Consider the following 21521-nt stretch of genomic DNA (forward strand, 5'->3'; position numbering starts at 1 on the left):
ACTTCCGGGGCAAAAAGGTTACGATAGATCCTTGTTTGAACCTTCGAGGTTCACCCATCACTAGTTGTTGCAAATACGAAGGTATGAGGGGAGAAAGTACAAAAATATCATTAGTGTTTTCGTAATGTAACATATAACTCCTTATGTTTGTCTGTTCCACATTGTATTTAGCTGTGAGACTCTGAGTACCTTTTCCAGATCTGAAAAAGAGCCTTGCATAAGCTTGAAAGCTTGTCTCTTTCACCAACAGAAGCTGGTCAAATAAAAGATATTGCCTCACCTACCTTGTCTCGCTAATATCCTGGGACCAACACGGCTACAGCAACACTGCAAACACCTTGTGTCTCTTCTTAATTTAGGAATGATTTGAATAATAACAAAATACATTCTCCTCATGCAAATAACAGTAAGGAAAACATCTTCACTAGAATACTTTCTGTAAAAGAGCAGATTCATCCAGCCTCAAACTCAAGTGGCTTTGTTTGTCTCTTAAAAAGCACTTGGCAAATGTGGATAATATCATTATCTTCATTTTACAGCCAGAGAGACTTAAGGCACAGAGAGGTTAACAAGCAACTTGCCTATGGTCATGTATGCAATGTTGTAGCCTTGTCAATCCCAGGATATTAGAGCGACAAGGTGGGTCAGGTAATATCTTTTATTGGACCAACTTGTGTAATCTTGACTCTCTTACCAATAAAAGATATTATCTCACCCACATTCCCCATTGTCACACAGAAGTCAGTAACAGTTTCCTTAGTCCCTGCACAATATTTTCTCCTGTTTGTATTTGCCTTAGTATTGGGCTATAAGATTATGGAGTTTCTTTGCTAAAGTATATCAGCTTAGACCTAGTTGTGACTAAGTAGCTTGTATTCTTTTGGTTGTATTTTCTTTTTAACATCATTCCCTGATGTTTGGGTGTTCTGTTGAGATTATTTTTAGAAAGCAACAACAGCCCTTTACTCTTAAAGAACAAAATGTGATTATTCTGTGGATTCAATGAAGTATGGCTTTCCCCACATCAGTTAATTTTATTAAACTGTAATGCACACATTCTTAAAATCCAAAAACTGAAGCTGCCACTTGTGTGTTACAGAGATAGGTATGGGGAGGGAGGGGTTATTTTGCTTTTTGTTTTAATTCTGAACAAATATACTATTGGAATTTATCGGTAGGTCATAAAGCCAGTCCACATCAATGTTATGCCCTCACCTGTGTTGATTCTGGTGACCTGTTTCTTAAAGTATATTGCAGAATTAGAGTGTGTGCAGATATAGGGGCCAAGAATGGTTAGAGGTATGGGAAAACTCTCAAAGACTGAGTAAGAAATGTTGGGATTATTTACTTTAGGAAGGCAACAAATGAGAGGGGACATGATAATAGTATATAAAATAATGAATGGTCTACAGAGGGTAGATCGGGAACTTTTATTCAATCTGTCTGATAACACAAGAATAATGGCACATTCAATAAAACTGAAAGACATCAAACTCAGAACTCAGAGAAGGAAATATTTCTTCACATATAGCACATTTAGACTCTGGAACTCATTGCCACAGGAAGTCATTGAGGCCAGGAGCTTAGCAGGATTAAAAAGGATTGAACATTTATATGGATAAAATCTGGTTTACTCACAGAACAGAGGCAGTATGGTCAGTAGCAAGGCATGTTTCCCCCACATCGGTCTCACTGATTATATACTTCATCCCTAAACTTGAGGCAACTGCCCCAGCTTTCCATTGGTGAAAGGGAAGTTCAGTCACCAAACATATTCAGTCCCTGATCTCTCTGCTTTGACTGTCAATGTGGGGCAGTAATAGCAGTTTTGGAGTCAGTACTTCATAATGGGTAACAATTTTTCATCATTACCAATTAAATCTGGATGTGACAAATACATACAGGTACATTTGAAATTAATCTAGGAACTGCCACATTGGATCAGATGAATGGTCCATCTAATCCAGCAACTCCTCTCTGATAGCAGTCGGTACTGGATCCTTCCAACGAAGGCGTAAAAAGCCTTGAATTGGGCAAATTGAGATAACGTGCCTCCAGATGAAATTTCCATCTAAGCCCCAGTAGAGAGGTTGCTTTATGCCCTGAGGCATAGGATTTGTATCTCTCTCAAAACTCTTCGTTGTTTTTCAATATTTATTTTTACAACTTTGGATATTCTTGTTCAGTGCTGTCTATCTGTACCTGTCACAAATACAAAGGCCCCAGTTCAGCAGTGCACTTAAGCCCAGGCTTAACTTTGAGCATGTGCTTAAAGGTCAATTGAAGTTCAGTGAGACTTAAGTGGTGCATAAGTGCATTGATGGGCCTGAGCAGGTGCTTAAAGTTAAAATGTGCTTAGGAGCTATGCTGAATCAAGGCCCTACACTCACTTGAAAAAAAATTAATGGGATGACCTTGGGAGTATTTAGTATGGGGCAAATCCTTTAGGCCTTACTCATTACTTATAATAAACTGACTGAGGTGAATATAAGGATTTTGCTCAAATATGTGTTTCGTACAGAGCCTGATGTTGCATTGAATGGGATTAAACCATGTATGGGAGTGAAAACCCTTGGGTCAAATTCCCTGATGGTGTAAACTGACACAATTTCACTGACTTCTTAATAGAACCGTGTCAATTTACAGTAGAAGAGAATTTCTCTCTGTGAGTTTGAACGTGTGGAAGTTTCCTTCCAAATTCATCCAACTGGGGGCAATCGGCGTAGTAGAGAGGAGGTGTTTCAGCTCCCAATTGCTGCCCGGGGCCCCAGCATGGTGCCACCCTATACAACATATCTGCTGCAGGAGGCATGCTTGCTGGAACTCTGACCTGCAGCTGGCAGGTTGCGAGTGGCTGGAGTGGCTGTGGGGAGACATAATGCCACTCACTTATCATTTAAATACTGTAACACTGATACCTGCTGCATGTATATGAAGCCTGATACCATTCTTTTTCAAATCAATGGGAGTCTTTCCATTGTCTTTAATGGGTGTGAGATTGGGCCCAGGCAGAAGTGAGCATATGAACCTTAATTCGGGGAAAAACCTTAATTCGGGGGAAAATATATATTTATATATATATAAAGCATCTAACAGTGAGCAAATGGAAAAGCCAGGGGAATATTCCATGATGGTAACTGAGAAGAGAACTTCGGTCATTGACCTTAAGCTTATTTTAGTATTCATCTTTCAAAAGTTCCTGAAGATCTTAAACTTTTTGCTTTGTTTGAAGTTTGTAAAGGATCTGGGATCCATTAGCCCAGGCAAATAGCTGCTTTTCTTTGGGGTTATAATGTATCATAGAATGGCTACTCTGACGTTTGGGGAAAGGTAAAACGGGGATTTCATACGTATTTATAGTGTCTAAGACATCGTACACACATTCGATCCGAGATGTGCCTCCACTAGGAGAGTTGTACACAACATAGAGGGTGCCACACATCAGAAAAGCTGCTTCAGCATTCTTGCTATTGCATGATGTGTCCCAAGTATGCTCTACAGTCATAGTCATATGGTTGATTTTAGTGATGACAAGGTTTCCACTCGTGTCTGGCTCTGCATGGATTGTCCACAGCCCTTGTTCATCGATAGCAAGATCTATTTTAGTATCAGGAAATAGTTCATAGGCAGAAATCTGTCCAGCACCCGGCAGGAGCATTCTATCAGTTACCTTTCTTCTCTGGATGTTATATTTAACTATCTCATTTAAGGAGCCATATCTGTGATAAAACAGGAAACCATTATACATAACATGGCCAGTTCCCTGCCAGGAAGATGGCAGGTTAACTCTCCGTGGTGTTAGCTTATGATTCCTTTCCGTGAATGCCCGAATATTTGCAAATTCCAAAATAACATTATTCTTGGATCCACTTAAGAAATAAATCTTCATATGGTCTTTGCCTGGATCTGTCATCCAAGAGCCGTGCATATCTCCAGTCTTCTTAACTATCTTTATGGACTTGATACCTGCAAGCATGTTGTCACAGCCTGTAAGAAAACAATCCAAATATAAAGGATTATAAAATTAGAATGACTGTGAATCCTCTGGTTGTTCCCTCTCTTTGGAATTCTTAGTCCCTTCATCCATTGAGTAGAGTATGTCCAAAATGTCTGTAAATGTGGATATAAAATTGCTATGTTAAGTAGTCACGAAACTCATTTCATATCGTAGAACCGGGGTGAAAGTAACCTAAGAGACTTACTGGTACGTAAGGCGGTCGCGGTCCTGAGCAAGGTGTGGGGGGGTGGCTCAACCGGAAGGGGCGGAGCCTCGGGCAGAAAGGGCGGGGTTGAGGCCAGACTCCCCCAGCCAGCCCTTCAGCGCGGCCGGGCGATTTAAAGGGCCTGAAGCTCCCAGCTGCCACCACCTCCCAGGGCTCTGGCAGCGATTTAAAGGGCCCGGGGCTCTGGCTGCTGCCGTGGTAGTGGTAGCCGGGAGCCCCAGGCCCTTTAAATCGCTGCCAGAGTCTCATGAGAGCAGTAGCGGCTGGGAGCCCCTGGGCTCTGGTGGCAATTTAAAGGGCCTGGGGCTCCAGCTGCTGGCTTTGTAGTGGTAGCGGCAGCCAGGAGCCCCAGGCCCTTTAAATAACCGCTGGAGCCCCATAGTAGCGGTAGCGGCAGCCGGGGGCCCCAGGACTCTGGTGGCGATTTAAAGGACCCAGGGTAGCAGCAGCTGGGAGCCCGGGGTAACGGCGGCCAGGAGCCCCGGGGCTGTGGCAGCGATTTAAAGGGCCAGGGGCTCTGGCTGCTGCCGGGACCCCCGGGCCCTTTTAAATTTCTGGGCCCTGGAAAGCTGACCCTTTTGGCCCCCCCCATCAGCGGCCCTGCCGGTACGGTCGGCTGTGTACCGGCCCTTACCTGTATGCTGGACCAGACCTGACTGGCTTACTTTCACCTCTGTGTAGAATCAACATCTGCCATGTAAATTCATTACCTATCTTCAACGACATACATGGGGCCAAATTCTGCTCTGTTACACCAATGCCGCCCAAACAGGATTACATTATTGTAACTCAGAGGAGACGCAGAGCAGCAGCTTTGATTCTTCTCTCACTCACACCAGTTTTACACAGGTGTCTCTGTATTCACTGTAGTGAGGTTACTCCTGGTTTACAGCAGCACGAGAGAAAAATCAAGATCTTTATTTATAAAAGACCTACAGGTTAAAGTCTGACCTATTGAATTTTAACATACTAACTATCTCAGGGGCTCACTCCTACCCTCTTTCCCCCCGCCCCTTTAATAATATAACACCCTTAGGAAGAAATACAGCATTCTAATATGAAGCCAGAATATAAAGATCCCAATTCTCGGTTTTGTTCTGGCCCCTTTTCACCACTCCTGCAACATAAAAGAGCCAGAAATCAGCCAGATCCCAAAGTCAGGTATCTTTCTGGCTTTGGGACATGCCATGGAATGTGTAGGACCAGCAAAACAACAGCTCCATGTCACCATAACTCAAGTTAGAGGCATGTGTGACATTGCACTCCATATGTTTATGGAAATATGCTTATGAGTGTAAATATAATGTAACTGGAATATGGTTTATGCAAAAGGTCTCCTGTAAGGTATCATTTCAAAGCTTATAATCTACTGAGTGTGTTCATCCTATTTGTATGAATGTTTCATTCTTGTATCTAAAGCTAGAAATATGAAGTATTACTCTGAAGTCCTATTGTAACTATGCAAAGTGTGGGCCATTAATGGTGGCTTGGAATCTTGATGGCTCCCATTAACTAGGACAATTGATTGGAAATGGCTGTGTTTACTTGTAAGTCTTCCTGTGTTCGTGTGAGTCAGGCCGGGAAGAATGGAGGCGTGGGGTCTCACAGGACATGTCACCACCTCACCTGGTACTGGAATCCATCTTAAACCTGGTGCTTTTCCATTTAGAAGAAAGGGGGGGAACCCAGAAAGAGACAAAGGATTCCCGCCTTGTGCCAAAACTATAAAAGGAGGTGGAACAGAACAAAGGGGGCTGCGAGTCATGAGAAATCCTCTAGTTACCACCTGAGCTGGAACAAATACTGTATCGGGGAAAGGATTGGGCCCAGACTAGGAAGGAGTCTAGTCTGTGAGAGAAGCTTATTGGAACATCTCTGAGGGTGAGATTTACCTGTATTCAGTTTCTTAATGTATTGGGCTTAGACTTGTGTGTTTTATTTTATTTTACTTGGTAACTTACTTTGTTCTGTCTGTTATTACTTGAAACCACTTAAATCCTACTTTTTATACTTAATAAAATCACTTTTGTTTATTAATTAACCCATAGTAAGTGATTAATACCTGGGGGAGCAAACAGCTGTGCATATCTATCAGTGTTATAGAGGGCAGACAATTCATGAGTTTACCCTGTATATGCTTTATACAGAGTAAAATGGATTTATTTGAGGTTTGGATCCCATTGGGAACTGGGTATCTGAGTACTGGAGATAGTTAACCTGCTGAGTGGTTTTTAGTTAAAGCTTGCAGCTTTGGGGGCATGGTTCAGACCTGGGTCTGTGTTGCAGCAGGCTGGCATGTCTGACTCAACAAGGCAGGGTTCTGGAGTCCCAAGCCATCAGGGAAAATGGGCTCAGAGGTAATTTCAGCACATCAGGTGACAGTCCCAAGGGGTCTCTGTAACTGAACCCATCACAGCATGTCATGGGACTAGGGCTGTGGGGCTGCCGGAGTGGTGTAGTCATATACACCAGTGCAAAGTGAGTGCAAAATGTTACTACCAGAATAAGTAGGTAATTCAGAGTTGGTAGCATTTTACACCCACTTTGCAAAGATATTAACAGCTCTACAAGGTGCAAGGCAGTGGAGAATCATGCCCAGGGAATTCTCAATCTTTATCAACTGCCTAGCCCTTCCAGCAAACATGTTATTACAATGTATACTAGAGGAGTAAACAGCTTGCTTGCCAAAGGCAATAACAAATTAGAAGAGACACTACTTGACGGTTAAAGAATGTCTTTTAATAAAGTGCAGCCTTCTTAGCCAAACAGAATAAACAAGCCCCTAAGGCAGCAAGTTCTGGCAGTAGATGAAATGGAGAAGACAAAAGCAAACTCTGTTGCATCATCAGCCTTCTCTCTTTTTACTTGGTCCAAATCCATTGAAGTCAATAGAAATACTCACATTGCCACCAGAAAGCAACCCTTTTTTGCACTTGTGGATACTGATACCCCCTACATATACACTCTGGTTACTGCAGCCAACATGAAGGACTGGAGACGCCTCTACTGCCCCAGGATACTTCCAAATCTTACCCCCATCAGACCCAGAAGGCAGTTTGATGCCTAATCTGCAGGAATGCCATATCCCACTCGCAACCACGGCAGGGTTGGAAGATCAACCACTTTTCCTGCAGAATCAGTGAGTGTCTGTACATATCCAAACCAAACACAATCACCTTGGACTTATACCATGCCCCTTATGGTGGAGTGGCAGCTCTGCTATTGTTAAGGTTAAGAGTCACTTACTATTTAACAGATGACTTTATCTAAGTGCTCTAAAAGCCACATCCTTACTAGTTTTCCCATTGATTTCAATGGAACCAGAATTTGGTCCTCAATGACTACAATTAAACATATCAATGAACTCATGGCTCTGCTTTTAAATAATGGTGTCAGCTAAGAATTACCTCAAGCAGCAGGAAGTGTATTACACAGACAGCTGGAAACCTAGGCAGCAAGACCTTAAACACTAGCAAGCAATGCTGTAAAATCTGGAAATTGATAATGGACCTGTAAATATGATGTGGTTAATGGACGGCTAGTATATACTAATGTGTTACTATCAATAACAACTTTTCAACATCTGGAAAGATGTAAAAAAGCAGGTAATTTTAGCTTAGTTATTTTTAGAAAGAAACAATTTTCAGTGTCTTTACCCTGAGACATTTTAAAAACCATCTAATTTATTTTTTTATTGCATGTCAAAGAAAGTGCCTGAATATTCAAACAAGCTTAGATCTAGAAAGGAACAGATTTTGAAATTCAGAGTACTGGAGACTGGTATAGGACAGTGGTTCCCAAACTGGGATTCGCGAACCCCTGGGGGTTCGCAGAACGTTACAGGGGGTTCGCCAGAAAAATTTCACTAATGGCGGACAGAGGACCCTGGGCATTGGAGACAGCAGTGGGACCTGGTTACAGGGCAGACACCCCGAGCCCCAGGGAGAACGGGGCTGGGCAGTTGGGGCCGGCAACCCAAGTCCCGGCGGTCAGCAGGGAAGCTGGCAGCCCGAACCCCAGCTCTCCATGCGGGGCTGACAACCCAAGCCCCAGGGAGAGCGGGGCCAGGCAGTTGGGGCCGGCAGCCCGAGCCCTGCCCCCGTCAGCGGGGGAGCCAGCAGCCCAAACCCCAGTGCTCCCCATGCAGGGTTGGCAGCCCGAGCCCCAGAGGAAGTGGGGCCGGGAAGTTGGGGCTGGCAGCCTGAGCCCTGCCCCCATCAGCAGGGGAGCCGGCAGCCCGAATCCAGCGCTCCCCATGCCGGGCTGGCAGCCCGAGCCCCAGGGAGAGCGGGGCTGGGCAGTTGGGGCCGGCAGCTTGAGCCCTGCCCCCGTCAGCGGGGGAGCCGGCAGGACGAACCCCAGTGGTCGGCACGGGACTGGCAGCCTGAGCCCCAGGAAGAGCGGGGCCGGGCAGTTGGGGACATCCATCACACTGAGGAAAGTTAAACTTAAATCCCTGAAAATATTCATTTTTAGGAGTGGGTTCACGAGATTTCACAGTTTAGTGAAAGGGGTTCGCGGGCTGTTAAAGTTTGGGAACCATTGGTATAGGAGTAGGCTTTGAAAACAGGGTGAGAAGAATAGTAGTATCACTATTACCACCTGCTTTAACCCTTTGACAGCATGTTGACAAAGATTAAGAGAGCAGATTCTTAGCTCAGTGATTCTCAAACTTTTGTACTGGTGACCCCTTTCACATAGCAAGTCTCTTAGTGCAACCCCCCTTATGAATTAAAAACATTTTAAAATATATTTAACACCATTATAAATGCTGGAGGCAAAGCGGGGTTTGGGGTGGAAGCTGACAGCTCGTGACCCCTCACATAATAACCTCATGACGCCTTGAGGGGTCCTGACCCCCAGTTTGAGAACCCCTGCCTGATGTAATTTGATTTAGCTCCACTGAAATCAGATATATACCACCTTAGGATCTGCCCTGAAGCTTTTTAAAAAGGTTCTGATTCCAATTTTTAAATTTTCTGTTGTGTGTTTCTGATTTCACACTGCTTCTGACTGGAAATAAAATATACCACCTAAAATGTACATACTGTATATAATTTGCATCAATTAGTGAATTTCATAGGGGCGAGATACTATTTAGAGATGAAATTTAAGAGGATAAGGGCTTTCAATAAAACATATAATGTATATGTACTTCATATTATATTACATGTTAGTACATTTACATGCTGAATTTGCAAATTCAAAATTGAATTTTGCTTGCAGCCAGGTCGCTTACTGTGTGATCTTGATAGGGAATTACAGAGAATATTAAAATATATGGAAAATTTACCAGTAGATTAAGTAGTTTCAATGTCTATTGAATTATCCTTAGTATTGAGGCTGTGACCCAAAAAAAACGTAAGCCACTTAATTAGTTGGCACAGCTGCAACCAACTGTGAGACACTAGAGTTTTTCCTGGAATGTTGCTGTGACAGATACTGTGGATATATGGAAAATCTAAAGACTATTGTATCTAGTTTATAAATGTTATGTATTTTATTGACTACGGATGGTATTCTGGGTCCATGTGGGAGCTAAAGAGTTTCGTGCAGGAACTAAAATAATTGGGAAGTAATTAATGCAACTTCCTGGACAGATAACAGGTTCGGAGAAACTTCGGCTGCCTGGGGAATTGTATAGACTGGTTTAACCTGCATCTACAAGCCTGACAAACAAAGAACCCAGAGGTCTATAAAATGATCACCTTAGACACAGGGAGCAGGATCAATCCATGAAGGATGTAATATGTAGAATATATGTTTTAGGTGTTGGGATATGTGAAAAGATGCCTGCTTGTCTGGCAAGGAAAGAGAACAGCCAGGTGAAATGCTGACCCAGAAATCTGATCAGGTAAACAACTGGGTTAGCAAACTAATCTTAATGCTAGGCAGAAAAAGTGTTTATACAATATATAATGAACAGCTTTGTAATAATGTATTTAAGGCGCGCACCTGAATGTGGCTGTGAGCTTGCATTCAGCCCGATGCTATGCTCTGTTTTGGTGGACTGCTCACTCACTGAAGCAGCAAATAAATGACATACTTCTTCAGCTCAAGAGAAGGTCTGTGAACTTGTGCATTCTGGGTGGCAGGGAAAAAAACGGTCAACACCCTTACCCAACCTCAGAACTGAAATAAGATTGTGACCCAGAGGGTCAGGCCCTGTGAAAGGACCTGAAGTACTTTGAAAATTGCCATCATCTCGATATGCAAGGTGGGTGACACCTGGTAAGCCAGGCTTGGGTATAAGCTGTTTATTATTTTTAAGATGTCTTTTGTTCTGAATAAATAGTGCTTTGAACTAGCCTGGTCACTGATTAACCCTGTCATTGCCCCCTTAATGAACAGGGCTGCAGCTCCTACAGTTTAAGACTAGAAGGGACCCCAGATCATCTAGACTAACCTCCTGTAAGTCACACGCCACGAACACCACCAACCAACCATCCACACACAAAACCCAACTAAAACTACACCAAAGTATTACAGCCCACTGAAGACTAAACTATTACATGCCAGAGGCAGAGAATAGGAGGGCCCCAGGTACACCCATGTTTGAAGCCCCTGCAATGTCAGGAAGTTGATTAAGTGAGATATATCCAGATAATGATGGCAAATGACCCACATCCAGCGCTGCCAAGAAAGGTGAAAATCCCATCAAGATCATTGCCAATCTGATCTGAGGGGAAATTTCTTCCTGACTAGGGTGACCGATGTCCCGATTTTATAGGGACAGTCCTGATTTTGGGAACTTTTTCTTATATAGGCACTCTCCACTCCGTCCCTATTTTTTTCACTTGCTATCTGGTCACCCTATTCTTGACTCATCATGTGGTGTTCAGTTAGAACCTGAGGATGTGAGCAAGAAACAGCCAGCTAAGCACGTGAGAGAGAGAATGCTTGGTGCCACTTCAGAGTCTTTTCCCTCCCCATCCAATGTCCCAACTTCACTTGTGGCCCTCCCTGATGCTTCAGAAAAAGGAGATTACAAACAAAACCAGAACATGGGGGAGGGGCTCTCCCCACCATTGCCTCTGGGCCCTGCTACCTCTCCCGATGCTTAATTTGTAATAAAAGACGTGCCAGGGCTCAGCCTGGGCAAACCCCAGCGCAAATTAAGCACTGGCTGGGTGGTCAGAGAGCAGCGGCTGTGGCCAGGCACCCAACTCTGAACACAGCAGCAGCAGCGCAAACTCGAGGGTGGCAATGCCATACCTTGCCACACTTACATCTGCGCTGCTGGCCAGCAGCTGCTGTTCTCCGGCCACCCAGCCCAGGCTGCACTGGGAGGAGTTTCTGAACCTGGGGCTCCCCTGGCCATACACCCACTGACCACCAGGACCGCAGGAAGGGGGAACCCAGGGGCTGACCCACTGGCTCCACAGGAGTGAGCCCTGCTGCCTGCACCTCCCCATCAGGCTGGCAGCTCCAGGCAGCATCACCCTGCCCAGCTGACCAGGTGGGCTCCAGCCACGGGCTTGCCCGCACTCACCCCTACTCTGGCAGCCCGGCCCGCCAGCTTGTAGTACTCTGATGGCGACCACTGACAATGGGGCCCTGAGCAGTCACCCACCTCTAAGGCTGGCCCTGCTTCTGGCCCCCTACAGATTCCAGCTGTAGCCCTGAAGCATGAGATGCTGAACTTAATTCAGACTTGCTAAGGTGATCGCAGTGAATTGCAGGAGCGTGCAGCCTAAATCCCCAGTCTGGAGGCTGAGTGTCACGTGATGGTGATGATTAGAGGCTTGAGACCTAGGTGGAATACCCTTAAGGAGACCAAAAAGAGGTCAGAGGTGCAGATGTCTTGGGAACTGTGACAGTTGCCCGAGCATACCTTTAGTAGTTTTTTTTAATGCTTTTAATGCTCCAATTAAAGAGCTATTTCCAAAGAACCAATTTAACATGCAATTCAGTATCTATATAACAAATATTTTAATTATAGCATTTCCCTTATCATTTTGGTGTATTTGTTTTCTTTGCTAAAAGCTCAATGTTATCACACTTAAAGAACACACATTTGTAAATATACTTTATCCACATATCAGCATAAATGTATTGACTAGAGGATTGGCTCTCTTAGATCTAAGTTTTGAAAAGTAAATAGTTCTTACTTGCATTAAGCATGAGCTTGACTTTCCTTTTTTCTTCTGCGTCTTCATTTAGCTGCTTTTCCACCATGTCTTCATCTACTTCTACACAGGCAGTAGATTCTCTTGTTGATTGAAAATAGTCAATGTCCCTTTGTGCTCTTTCAACTCTTGTTAGCAAATGCTCCACTTCATTTTTAAACTCAGCCTTATAAATTTTCAGCCCCTCCAAGCGCGATACCATCCTCCTTGAAAAGTCATGGAATTCTTGTACATAAGCCAGTATATCTTGGTTGCATTTTTCCAGCCTGCTCTTGAATTAGAATACAGAACATATAAATATATATTTGCTTGTGTGAACATGTGTATTTTCTATAGATAGGATCTTAACACATGGTTAGTTTATAAATACCACTGTCCCCCCTTCCCTTTCTCATTTCAAACTAATTATCCCTGGTCACTTATTAATCTGCATGAAAAAGTCACTGAAATTCATACTTGTGGTTAAATATCTATATTCTCCCTTGCTATGAAGTCTGAGGGCTAGATTCTTTGCTCTTCTTCTGTCAGCAGAGGGGAGTCCTGGTAGAACCCATTGGAGGTTTGGGGTGTAGAACAGAGGGATCACTGATGACTCCCCTCCCCGAGTTCCCTCAAAATCCTCTCTTTAGGGTCTCTGCTGAGCCTGTCTCATAAAAATGTGAAAGCAGGGGCTGTTGGATCCAGGAAGCAACCACATTTCATATACTGTTCCTTTGCTGACCCAGCAGATATCTGATCCAGAGTTAATGCTACTTACTCTTTTCTAGCATTTAAAATGGAAAATCGAAATTTTGACCTACAAAATCAATATATGCGAAGAAAGTTTGTATCAAAATGGTGAAAATTGTGGGAGTAAAATCATGGAAGATAGAGCAATGGAATTCAGGTTTGAAAGACCAGCACACCTATGCAGCTACCTCAGTATCAGTTCATCTTAAGTCAGGCCCTACCTGCCTGATCACTTCGAATGGACCCTGCCATTGGACACATTTTCAAAAGTGTCTAGTGATTTTGGGTGCCCAGCTGGAGTCATCATAAAAGGGGCCTTATTTTCACAAAGTGCTGAACTCCCACTCTCTAAAAATCAGAACTCTTCAAGGTGTTTCAAATTGGCCACCCAAAAACCAAGATACCCAATATTATTAGCCTCTCTTGAAATTTTAGGCCCCTTTAGTTTGTCAAAACTTCATAATAGACTAGGTGCTGAAAAAGCCAGTGATTTTTATAGGACTTTTCATCCACAAATCTCAAAACACTTTAGAAAGGGGGAAACTGAGGCACAGAGAGATGTGACTTGCCCAATGGCATGTAGCAGAACAGTGGCCGAGCTGAGAATAGAACCCAGGTGTCCTGGGTCCTAGTCCAGTGCTCCACCGATTAGGCAACACTGCCTATCAGATGAGTTATTGAAAGTGTGTCAGTATCTCAGGCCTGATACACAAGAATGATAGTCCTAACTAGTTAAAACTGGGTACTCAGTTGTGGTGCTTTACACACAGGTTTCAAGCTTTTCATTGTGGGTGTTAGGTGAGCTTTTCTATGACTGAGGAATAAATATACTTACAAAGGGAACCATGTAGTATGTGCTATGTGTTTCATTCTCTGAAATCTTTGGTGAGGATTTTATAGCTCCCTGGCTCATTTTATGACAATTATCCAAGTGGTAACTTGGATTTTTGCATATGACCATAATCCCAACCAAGAGGCCCACCTACCCATCTCTCCTCCTCACTACACAAAGTGCCTCCATCCATGCTCCCAAATGTCCCAGGACTGCTTCTCCCTCCAATATTTACCGTTCCCCTTTTCTGCCCTTGCTACTGTCCCCTCTTCCTTCACCTCTCCCTTAGCCTTTAGCCAGACAAAAGTGTGTGTGGAAGGGAGGAAAGACATTATTTCTCCCCTCAAGTTGAAATGTGTGGGGGTGGGAGATATCCACCCCCTGTCCACATTGCTTGTACAGTTACACATATATCAACTTCTATGGGTGTCCAAACATATGCGAGAACCTTAGGATGTTGGTTGGTCTGAACCAGGGAGGATGGGGGAAACTTTTCTCTCCTGTGAAGCAAAAGGGAGGAAACAGACAGTTGAAATGTATATGGTTGTCATTCTTGTGTAGGTTCGTAAAATGTTAATCCCAGCCCACCTAATGGGGAGAGAACATTGGTCCAATCCTTCACTGTTTTCTGAGTGAAGCCAGTAGGAGCTTTGCATGAGCAAGGAGTGCAGGAATGACTACTGTTAGAGCTTCTTTACAATTATTTTATTAACACAAATTATTACCAAATAAAGGCACGATAGCAATTCTTAGTAAGTCATCCCATACAAATTCTGTCCTACTGTGTATGTGTCACATTTTTTAAATAAAGTATGCACAATGGTACATTGGTATTTAGGATCTAGGAATGCAAAACTTCTTGAATTATTTTTAATAATCTCATCTGAATTTAATTAGCAATACTCTGTGATCTTAACTGAAGAAAAAGGACAGGTACTGGAGTAAGTGGGAGCCCTGTTTGAGGGACTGTAATCTTATGAAATTTAGCAGAACCAAAACTTTTTGCAATCTCCCAACCACATGGGGATTTTTTCAGTCTCATGTCAAGATGCAAATACACTTAAAGTTCAGCTGGAGATAGAAAAATGCCTTGTAAGCTTCCAACTATCTTCTGTGCTTACTAATTCATTATTAATCTTTTTCACCAATCCTGTTGATGCCAACAGGAAATGCAAATATTCTGGAGACATACTGTGACAGCAATTTAAACATTTTTAGCTAAATGTTATTGATGGGATTACACAGATGCAATTGATAGAAGAATTTGGCTAAGGATAATAAAATAAAATAAAATAAAAATGTTATGATATGATAAATAATGCTATGATAACATGAAATAATTAAAGTTGCAGGTTTTAGTTACCATGACATACTTTTAAAGTTTGTTTATTTTATTTGTTTATATTATTCATTGTTTTACTGATGATGATTAACATATATGCAGTTTATATATGCAAGAACATGCACCACCTTTCAAATATATTTGCAACAAGACAATATTCCTATGACACAATTATACAGATAACACGTACCTCTAAAGATAGAAAACGCCGGTTGATGTAATGCATTAGTACTTCATCTTGCATTACATATTGGGCCTCTCCCACGATACTTGTGAAAAATGAAACTAATAAAAATCTGAATTGCAAGATTACCATAGTTTCATGAAATCTTGTGGGGAAAAATAAAGAATTAATAATGGGAAGAAAAATCACGCTAAAACTGCCCCCCCAGAATTAAAATCAATATAATTACTGTATGATACTATGATGTGAAAAAAATGGCTACAAATACTAAAGCTGCAAGAATTAAAAGATTTAAAATGGCTGTTTCAGCTCCTTCAGTCTATCATTAAAACAATAAAGTTGTGGAAAGCATTGAGCTAGATGTATTTATTTCTAGAAGCCAGATGAATGCTTTCCAGCTTGTGATCTTGTGATCAACCCCAGATGTTCAGTACTGAGTCACATAGAGCCTTTAGTCCAGTTATATTAAATAAAAACAAAAACAACCCCTACCCCCACCCAGAACAATATTTAGTGCCAGATCCTTTGCAGATGTAAATCAGAGCGGCTTCACTGAAGTCAATAGACCTATGCTGATTTGCACCAGCTGAGGATCTGGTCCATAATATCTGTAGTTGTTGTTCTGAACAATCACAGTTGTTAGTGTAAAGCAATTTAAAACAACTCCTTCACTTTCAGTGTTTATCTGGGTACATATGTCTGTCTGTACTAGGTTAGAAAAATGAAAAATATTAAGATGCTCTTCTCTCATTTATCTATCTTAGGGTTTTATACTATCAACATAATATCCAAGCACCTTCCCACATAAAATCAATAGAAGCAGCAAGTCCCTTGTGGATTTAATGGAGTTTCTGGCACTTCTCCCTTTTGGGAATAAAAACACTACTTGAGGTAAGGTTTTTGGTTTTAATTTGTTAAAAGAAATATTAATTTTAAGGCTTATTTGTTCTAGGTCTTTGTGGTCTTTTCTTTGAGTAAAAGGGGATGCATATGCATATCTAGAATCCTTTGACCAAGGGGATATGGCCACACAAACAGCACGGACAGTAAGAAGTTACGTCCTAGGCATCAGACATTTCCCCTTCTATTTGAACCCAAACACTACATCTGTACTGCTCTTTCTCAGAATTCGGCACATCTTAATATTTTTTCAGCATCCTTCTCTACAGTTTATTCTCACACCCACACAAGCTCTCCCTTTGTGCTCTCTCTAGCATGAGTGTAAGCATCTGAGCATTGATTCAATGCATGAAAATGTGTCACAGCATGCAGAATTTACCCTTTGACCTCATTTCCCTGACTGCTGTGAGGTACAACTTTGCATTATTTATGACAAGAATTCAGAGTGCACTGGCAAAAAGTGATTTTTTTATACTTCTTTACGCTAATGGAAAACAAACCTGTTTGCCAGTTTCCATTTATGTGGAACAGTCACTGATGTGCAGCCAGCCTGACCAGATACCCCCTCGCCAGCTCTCATTTAACCTCAGAGCAAGCAGAACTACTTCTTGGGGAGATGGAAACAAACAACATGGTCTTGTTGGACTATGGAACTGATAGAAGGACACCCTGGATGTGTTCTCCAGGCATATAGAAAAACATGCAACTGCGAAGGAAGCACTAGGTCATCTCCATTGATTGGGAGTGCTAGAGAAGTCCTGCAGGGTGAGTAGTTCTGAGGCGTATACTGTCTTTTTTTTCTAGCCCCCCAAAGCATGGCAAAATCAGAACACTATTGGATGATAAAGTATTACTGCAGGATTGCGGGGGCAGGGTAGAAAAGTGGTGTATGCCACATTCCTCTCCACCAATGGGTACAGAGACCATTGAGCATGGGGCTATAAGCCTGCAGGGTTTCTGAGACTCATAACCATCCTAACAGCTTTAAGGAAGCCATTAGCAAATGAATTATATGTGGCAAAATAGGTCACTTTCACCCATTGGTTCAGGAAGAAATTTAGCTCATCTATAGAAGTGAAGATCCACTACATCATGGACTTCCTGCAAGTTGGAACATCCTTGGATCTCTGTGTTAGCCATAGGAAGGTGCAGATTATGACCATCAGCACTGTCCTAGACCTAAATAACAATAGAAGCTTGACACTGTACCTCTTGGGTCTTGTTTCACATTTATTCACAAGTTGACATATCCTCCAAATATTGAAAAATGGCACCCTTAGAAGCTTGCGCTAGTACTGAATATCATAGTGGAGCTGCTGATTGAACCTCACCCACATGCATACTTATGTTCTCTCCTCAGAAGTGGTATTGTTAATAGCTATAACCTCAGCCATTATCTGAATGAGGTGCTCTGTCAATGGAGAAATAGTTCTGTACTTTCCACAATGACAAGATGCTGCTGCAGACTACTCCAGAGTTTACTCCAAGATGTACACTCTCTTTTGTGGTATTTGGGACACCTTTTATCAGTCTCAAGGCATCGTTCTGTCTTCTTTATGTATGAATGCAAAATACCCAAAGGAGGTAAAATAGCATAAGCTTGATGTCAGGAAAGCATTAGCTCCATACTTAAAACAGAGTTCAGATATCCTCTCTTTGGATAGAGGAGCAAGAGAGTTTCAAAGTACACCATTAGAAACTGGATAAGGTCCTGCATAGTTAAAGAATGCTGTAAAAAAAAAAACTGAGTTGTCCAGTGCCTTCTGGCATTGTTGCTCCAGGTTTACCTAAAAATCATCATCAGCAGAAAGCGTTGGAGCTTTCGCGGGAGAGATTTGCAAGGCAGCCAGTTAGTCATCACTGTGTACTTTCGCTAAATGAGATAAACTCAAACTCATCAAATGTAACATTCAGCAGGAGGATTCTCCAGGCTGTGGTTGAGGACTAAGCTTTGGGATTATTTTCGTCTATTGTTCTACATGATGGGATACTGTACTTCTTAGACACACACATACGCTTTCTTTTGCATACTCTATACTCCTGCTGTGTATTTATATTGTAGGGGCCTAGAGGTCCCACTCAGAGCCTGGTGACCTTTTGGGCTAGGACTATACAGACACAGAAAGGACGGTTCTTGCCCCACAGAGCATTTATTATTTTTTGTGACCCTTGGACCCTTGGAAGGGGTTCTGCTGTGGTAGCTATACCGCTTGCAAGGATAGGCAGATGGGCCACTGGAAGAGAAAAAGGAACAGTGACCTACCTGCTTATTCCTATTCTTTGAAAGGATGTGCCCGCCCATCTACACCTCTCTCTTCAAGGTGGGGGAAGAAGTAGTGCATTTTTCTTGTTTATGCTTTTTCCTCACAGCACTTATCACATCTTTTCATTCATCATTTGGGGTCATCTTTGTTATATCAGCTGTTCAAATTTTGTGAGGGATATGTAGATGTTTTCAGCCCTGTATTTGCATTTATATTTTTGGCTCCAGATATTGAAGATATTTTTGTTTTTAAACCTACCATACAAATCAATTGAGTGAGACTACCTGGCTTTGGAGAAATTGGGCCTGATTTTCCATGGTGTCCCTCCAGTTTTACACCAGGTTAGCTACAATCAAGTGTAACTTTAACGCCCTTGTGGCCAAGATGGAGTTTGCTCTGCAGGTAGCTCTGGCCAAGAGAAGGCGTGCGCAGGAATGCAGCAGGAGAAATTCCTTCCACTCCAGGGGCACCTGTTCCAACCTCCCCCACCCCAGAGTGAACACACACACCCACAGGAAAAGTACAGTGGATATAACAAGGGAAATATTTATTTACAGAGGGATGAGAGGAGAAAAACAACAAGGGGAAATATAGGGGAAGCAGTAAGACAGGGCTGCATCCAAGCTGAGGCCCCACAGACCCAGTGGTAGCGCAGTCTGGAAGGGCAGACACCGAGCAATGTGTCTGCACACAGAGTTCAGAAGTCCTGAGCAAAGTTCCAGTCCAGTGGTGAGTCTTGGGTGCTCCTGGTCGTCTTCGGCGCCAGTGAACTTTCCCCCAACAAACCCCTCCAGTGCCCTCTTCTGCCGCTCTCTGCAAAGCCACACAGAGCGACCACCTCCCCACTTAACTATCTAGCAACCTCCCTCCTCGTCCCCAATGCAGAGTCACAAGCCCCAGTACTCATAGCCTAGGGTTACCATTCGTCCGGATTTACCCGGACATGTCCTCCTTTTTGTGCTAAAAATAGCGTCCGGGGGGAATTTGTAAATCACTCAAAATGTCCGGGATTTCCCCCCTCCTCCGGCAGAGCAGAGCGAGCGGCTGGGAGGGCTGCAGGAAAGTCACGGGCTGGACTCCGGAGCAGCTGTAGAGGAGCTCCTCCCCCCCCCTGCATTCTGAGCCGGCAGCTCTCCCCTGCAGCCCGGCTCCGGCAGCACTGTGCAGGGCCAGGGACCGGGTTTTGTTGTGCTGGGGAGCGCAGCCACGTGTCCGGCTCGCACAGAGCCCAACACCCTGTTCTGAGCAGCAGGGTAAGGGGGCCAGGGGGCAGGAGAAGGGGCAGGGAGGTTCTGGAGGGGGCAGTCAAGAAACAGGGGGGGGGTCGGGAATTCAGGGGGGGGCTTTTTGGGGGGAGTGGAGAAAGTTTTGGGCAGTCAGGGTACAGGTAGGGGGTAGGGTCCTGGGGGGCAGTTGGGGGGGGTCTTAGGAGGGGGCAGTTAGGGGACAAGGAACAGGGAGTCTTAGGTAGGGGGTGGGGTTCTGGAGGGCAGTTAGGAGCAGGGGTCCCAGGAGGGGGCAGTCAGGGGACAAGGAGCGGGGGGGTGGGGGGCTGGGAGTTCTGGGGGGGAGCTGTCAGGGGGCAGGAGTGGGGAGAGGGATCGGAGCAGTCAGGGGACAGGGAGCAGAGGGGTTTAGATGGGTAGGGAGTTTTGGGGGGGGCTGTCAGGGGGTGGGGAGTGGTTGGATGGGGCGTGGCAGTCCCAGGGATCTGTCTGGGGGTGGGGGTGTGGATAAGGGTTGAGGCAGTCAGGGGACAAGAGGCAGGGAGGCTTAGATAGGGGGTGGAGTCCTGGGGGGCAGTTAGGGGCAGGGGTCCCAGGAGGGGGCAGTCAGGGGACAAGGAACGGGGGGAGGGTTGTGGGTTCTGGGGGGGCGGGAAGTGGGAGGGGCAGGGGCGGGGCTAGGGCGGGGCTCCTCCCGTCCTCTTTTTTGCTTGCTGAAATATGGTAACCCTATCATAGCCCCATGCAGCTCTGGGCAGCAGTGATACTGGGTCCAGCTCCGGCCTGTCCTTCTCGGGCAATTCCTCCCTGGCACAGTGCTCCTCCTGGCTCCTGTCCTGGGGTGTCCCCGATCGGCCCTGTCCTTCCCAGGCTTCAGGCAGGTTCTCTGCTGCTTCACTTTTCCAGGGCCTGCAGGCTGCCTCTCCCTCTCCCTGGAGCTCCAGCGCTGCCCCCTGGAGTTTCCCTCCTTTTTTCTTACTCTCCCCCTCCCCCTTAGGAAAAAGATTTAAAGGGCCATACTCTCTAAACCCCAAAGGGGTTACATGGAGTTACACTGAAGTAGTGCAGTAGTGAATCAGGCCTACTGGTTCCTCTTTGAGGTTACTCACAGCTGTGCTGCCACAGCTCAGAAGGCCCCACCTCTGATGACTGATGGACACATCGTTTCAAAGAACAGAAATGCGCAGACATGTACAAGCTTATTTCTTACATCACATTAGCCTCTTTGCTTCATTTTATTGTTCCTGATGTTGTGAAATCCAATAGGAAAATGCCATACCAGGCACCCTGATTTTAGTGTCAAACCCCCACATTAGGCACAACTTCAGACACCTGGCCAAGTTGGCCGATACTCCCATTCTCTAGGGTTACCATATTTAAAAAATAAAAAAAGAGGACACTCCAGGGGCCCTGGCCCCGCCCCTTTCCCACCCCCGCCCCCACACAACCCCGCCCATTCCCCGCCCCTTCCCCAAAGTCCCCGCCCTAACTCCCCCTTCTCCCTCCCAGCTACGCGAAAAGGGCTGCCGGAGCGCTACCGGCTTCACGGTTTGCCGGGCAGCCCCCAGACCCTGCGCTCCTGGCCAGCGCTTCCCCAGCACAGCTGGAGCCCGGGAGGGGAAGCGCCCAGCCCGGGGCGCAGGGTCTGGAGGCTGCCCGGCAAACCGTGAAGCCGGTAGTGCTCAGGCTTCG

General features: G+C 44.6%; 1 protein-coding gene and 1 long non-coding RNA gene across 2 annotated transcripts in view; one reads left to right on the forward strand and one right to left on the reverse strand.

The window, feature by feature from the left end:
- The window catches only part of LOC122174681 (uncharacterized), a 63438-nt gene that overhangs the window by 21028 nt on the left and 20889 nt on the right, over nt 1–21521 (forward strand). Inside the window, exon 3 of the long non-coding RNA XR_006176834.2 lies at nt 16204–16330. This is a non-coding gene — a long non-coding RNA (uncharacterized LOC122174681). The remainder of the gene's footprint in view (nt 1–16203; nt 16331–21521) is intronic.
- On the reverse strand, nt 1417–15874 carry OLFML1 (olfactomedin like 1). Its single transcript, XM_005290826.4, has 3 exons — nt 15446–15874; nt 12335–12623; nt 1417–3987 (listed from the first exon to the last, which is right to left on the reverse strand). The coding sequence occupies exons 1-3, from the start codon at nt 15569–15571 to the stop codon at nt 3209–3211; spliced, it is 1194 nt and encodes a 397-aa protein (XP_005290883.1). The 5' UTR covers nt 15572–15874; the 3' UTR covers nt 1417–3208.

Source organism: Chrysemys picta, chromosome 4 (assembly GCF_011386835.1).
Source record: "Chrysemys picta bellii isolate R12L10 chromosome 4, ASM1138683v2, whole genome shotgun sequence".
Taxonomy (NCBI): Eukaryota; Metazoa; Chordata; order Testudines; family Emydidae; genus Chrysemys; species Chrysemys picta.